General features: G+C 41.6%; 1 protein-coding gene across 1 annotated transcript; it reads left to right on the top strand.

Annotated features, from left to right (window-relative positions):
* Window positions 1–249: 249 nt before the first annotated feature.
* LOC311310173 (C-C motif chemokine 5-like) lies at window positions 250–1389 on the top strand (the record flags this gene model as incomplete). Its single annotated transcript, XM_084439597.1, has 3 exons — window positions 250–310; window positions 884–1007; window positions 1269–1389. 3 exons carry the CDS (start codon window positions 250–252, stop codon window positions 1387–1389), a joined length of 306 nt encoding a protein of 101 aa, XP_084295723.1.
* Between the last annotated feature and the right edge of the window lie 3840 nt (window positions 1390–5229).

A 5229-nucleotide genomic window follows, 5' to 3' on the forward strand; every position in this document is an offset into this window, starting at 1 on the left:
AGAGAGTGGATGTGGGTGAACACTGATTGATTGATGTCTGGGGAGTGTTAGACATAATTGCTCAAGTTTACCGGATGGAGGAGGAGACTTTCCCTTTCACCCACTCAGACGGAAAGTGAAAGTTACCTGTGGGCCCAGGGGTGTGTACTTGGGCCTATATATAGGCCTCACCACCGGAGTTCAGATCATCCTCCTCACACACACACACCTGGAACAACTGGCTTAAAACTCAACACACACAAAGGCAGAATGGCATCTCGAGTTGCTGCACTTCTCTTCATCACGACAATCTGCTTGGGCTATGCAGCAGGTAAGACACACACACACACACACCTAACACTCCAGGCACTATTTCACTCTTTGACCTAGGCTGGACTGTATGTACAGTTTTCTGATTCGTCAATGAGTTACTGTACAATACTGTGGTTGAGTTGCTCACTGACCATGGGAAAACAGGATCCAGAGTGCAACTGAAAGTTGCAGAGATATCAAGGGCAGAAAGAGAAGAGACATTTTCTAAAACGAATCAGAAATAGAAACTGCCAGAAGGAAGGGGCCAGGACCTTGGCTTCAGAGGAAACTCTCACTAAAAACCTGTGCCTGTCAATCACTTCCCCTATGACCAATGTGAAACCGCAACTAGGGAAAACTCTTCCAGAGATACAGTTGATTTCTTGTAAATTGGCCTTTAAAATACACTAGACACAAAGATAATATTGGAACATTAATCATTCCTGATGACGGTCCCGGGAAATCTCTCTCTCTCTCCTCTGTGACCATATTTTCACTCTCTTTCCCTCCCTCTTGTCTCACCCCTACAATGTTCTACTGTTTCTTTCAATCTCCAAATATCCTCATATTTCACCCTCCTTCTCTTCTCCAGCTTTCTCCGAAGTGCCAGTGGACTGCTGCCTGGTCACCACGGACAAGCCCTTCCCCCGGAGATACAAGATCGTCGCCTACCACCTCCAGACCACGAAGGCCGGCTGTGACATCGACGCCACAGTGTGAGTGTCAATCTTCAGCCATTCGACATTAACACCACACAAGGATCATGTTAAAGATATTGTGACATCCAAGAGGGGCTAGCATACCGCAGTCCCAAATATCTGTACTCACCTCATCACTGGTCTAGAACGTTCCAGAGAATAGTGTTTCTCTGCCAGCACTCGAGAGCATAACCTGGTTACTTAGTAAACAACTTTGTGTGACATTGACCTGAATTCAATAGTTTTGTCAGGTCTAATCGATCGCTTATGTCTTTATAGGTTCACGACTAAGACGGGGGTGAAACTGTGCACTCCGCACCCCAACCAGAGCAAGTGGGTGGCTGACTACATCAACCGCATGGAGCGAAACGCACTCCGAAGGCCTGCATCTCCCAAGTAAATGAGGTAAGCATAAGCACCCACAAACCCGTAGCAAACGTTCATACAATCACCTTCAATCCAACCTTAAAAGTGTCTTGTCGTGAGCCTTTTTTTTTTTCTGCTCACATCTTTCACTCGAAACCCAGAGCTGACGTTTATTACTCACCTTGGCACTGTGCCTTGACACCAAATGTAAATGGACTGCACTTATATAGCGCTTTTCCACCTTAGCGGCACTCAAAGCGCTTTACAACGGCCTCTCATTCACACACCAATGGCGGTAGCTGCCATGCAAGGTGCTAACCTGCTCATTGGGAGCAATTTGGGGTTAGGTGTCTTGCTCAAGGACACTTCGACATGTGGACAGTCGGAGCTGGGATTCGAACCACTGACCCTTCGATCATTGAACGACCCGCTCTACCAACTGAGCTACAGCCACCCCTGTAATGTAGAGTTGTTGGTATGAATGGCTGTCCTCCTCTCTCCTTATCTCCCAGGAAGAAACGCTGGTTGAGAACAGAGCTGGAGAGAACATCGGAAGGGATGATGGCTCCAAGATCTACGGGAACAAGATTACCCAGCAGGAACACCAAACACAATCAACAATGAAAACGTCAAACTCATTTCAATTTCTCTGGTATCTTAAAAACAAAGCCCAAGCACATAGTGTACATTGTAATTAATATATTCCATGCCAGTGGAATTGTTATATATGGTAAACTTGTTGTTTATACAAAACAATGTATTTATTTGGGTCGATGATTGGATGTGTGGTAGATTGTGTAATTCATACACTGAGTAGACATTGTGTGTTCGGATGTGCAATAACTATAAGGTCCAGATATGCTAATATTGATTCTTGATTTGCTTTTATGCTTTTATCAAATGTTTATTCAGCAAATGTTTTTTTAATGGTTTGTCTGTGTATGTAAACCATCCATATAGTGTTATTTCAAGTGACGTTTTACAATAAAATCATTTTATTATCTATTCTAGTCTGTATTGCTGCTTTACTGATTCTATTCTCAATATGACACAAAAATGCTGTTGGTGTCACTAAATTACTGATTGCAGACAAAATAATGAACGGGTGATAACCAGTGTTTCCTTAGGGGATGTGAACTTGTGGTGTACAGTATAATGAAAGACTCCTTTAGACCGATTTTAAGACCTTTCAATTAGCCTTTTTCCATAAACATTGCAGAAGACAAAAGCAATGAGGCATGTAGCATTGGGCTGAGCATTCACCGTCAGCCCAGAGATGAAAGATCCTCAGGCAGTGCAAGTTTATTTGTAGCACATTTCAGCAACAAAGCAATTCAAAGTGCTTTACATGAGACATTAAAAGCATTAAGACAAAGTGCAACACATAAAAGGTCATATAAAACGAAATGCAAAAAAGGACAATTAAAACAAAATGCAGGAAAAATAAAATACAGGAATAAAAGTTACAGTGCAGTGTATGAATTAATTATTATTTGATTTAATAAAAAGCAGTGGCAAAAAGAAAAGTCTTCAGTCTTGATTTAAAAGCAGTTTCCTGAACGTTTGTTCCAGATATGTGGAGCATAAAAACTGAACGCTGCTTCTGCACTATAGGCAGTGTAGCAAAGCTATTCAATTTAATGACAATCTACACTGCCACAATAAGACATTTGAAGAGTTGCACAGTTACAAGGGGCACTTGGTAATCTACAAGGCGTACTTGGTAATCCTAAACTTGTTTCATAATATAAGGCTGCATTTTTTGTGCATGGCTGTAAGCCAGCACACCTAGGATAGCGTTTGTCCGGTTATCACTCCGTTGAATCTTGACCTGCATTTCTCTGTTGGCACCACAAGAGGCAGTAGTCTCAGCACACCAAAATCAAGGACACCAAAATCAACCCGCCGATCTCCACTGCACAAGTAGAGTAGCGGTGAAAGCATTGGACTCCCACCTTGGAGATCAGGGTTCAAGACCCGATGGGGATGATTTTATGGGACTATACCACAAACCTCCACATGTTCATCTTTTCACTCTTTTGTTTTTTTTGTGCTGGATTAGCATTGGAAGCATTGGAACTGATGTGTCCAGGCGACAAGACCTATCTTAATTTATCAGACATTATTTAAAGTCATTTCAATTCACAGCTATTTCAGTGGCATGACTAGTGTCCGTCCTACCAGTCATGAACAGAAACAAGCACATAAGCCAGGCTGGACCTGGTCTGGTTTTTTATCTGTTTACAATACAAACATAAAGTTGCAGAAAGTGTCTCAATGTTGACCCCTTAAGGTCAGTAAGCATCCGGTGGAGTTTCCCAGAGTGCAGCTGGATTTCGGATAGGTCTCCCTATTGGCCCCTAGGGGTCTATAACCTCATCACTCTTACGCTACATTCAATATTGCTACACACTGGCCACATGCCAAAACGCTCTTCTCGCCTGCAGTATTTCTTGTCTGTCTACTTTTATTCGTTTACTGTAAAAGACAGGCAGTAGTGAGACAGAGAAGTCCTGAGGGGAATTCACCAGCCCGTAGGAAACACTTGTAAACAATCGCTTCCGAGAAAATGAAACTTGAACTGGAACCTACAAGCACCTCCACAGTCTGACCAGATAAACAGTATGTCCTGATATTATACAAATATCAAAATCATTGAAACAATTAAAATAAATGACTGCTGATAAAACTTCTGGTTTAATTAGTCCATGTGATCATCGCCCTTGTGACCATTGCCCTTGAGCAAGGCACTTAACCCAGAAGCTGCTCCTGCTGTGTAGTATGGGTGTGTGCTCTGTAAAACCCCATTCAGACATAAGGGTTCTCATTAAACTCTAGGGAATTTACCTGTTAGAGAGTCTGTATGAATGGGATTTTACAGGAAATCTGCATAGCCAAGTTCCCGTGTCAGGGGAAAGGAACCTAGTATAATCCGGGAAGGGTGTGTTGTGACAGAACAGAAGCCGTCACATTACCGGACAGGTCAGTCTGGAGAAAGACACGGAACACTAGGGATTCCAGGCGCCTCTGGAAGTTCCAAAATTCACCCAAAGGAAATTTATATTTGAATAATATTAACATGAGTGAAATAGTTAGGGCTGTCTAAAACCAAAGAAAATGGTGGTCGACTGACATAGCCTACAACATTCTTTTCCACCAAAGGTTTTGGGCATCTTTTTTCCTTCCTCAAAGGCATATTTCCAAAGTAACTAACTTTTGTTATTGTTTAACTTTAACTTTTGTTATTCGGCATAAATAGCATAAATTATTCGTTATAGTATTTTATCAGGATATATTAATTTTGTATTTTTATGTAGGCTGCTAGGCCGGTTCCACTCCGATCTAAAGTTTGCCTGAAATGAAGCCCTTTTCAGGCCCATCCATCCATCCAAATGATGATTTAATTGCATGCACTTCCATTAGGTACAACATTTTATTTTATCATAATCATCTTTATTGTGGGCCTAATAATCCAAATAAAATAAAAAACACATTCATGTACCTGATAATGGCAAATGTGCTCCGCATTTCTCCACATTGCAAAATGTAGCCTATTAAAGGGCAATGCTCGTTTTTGACAACCTGGACCTTATTTACGACATATTATAAGAAGTTTGACTCACCGAGATCACTTTTGTGTAGTTCGGAGGCCTGTAGAAGAAATTTAAAATCCAGCGCGAGCCAGTATATCCATGTAATGACGGTGATCGGGGCACCGAGAATGCAGTTTCTCAAAATCTATTTTCGGCCGCTAAACGGTTGTTTTCATCAATCAGATTTAAGGTATTGATAACAAAAACAACATATATAATATACATACATTTTGTACTTGTAAGAATAATACTATCTGGGTGTCTGTCGCTGGACCAGATCT

This window comes from Borostomias antarcticus (assembly GCF_949987555.1).
Source record: "Borostomias antarcticus genome assembly, chromosome: 6".
NCBI lineage: Eukaryota > Metazoa > Chordata > Actinopteri > Stomiiformes > Stomiidae > Borostomias > Borostomias antarcticus.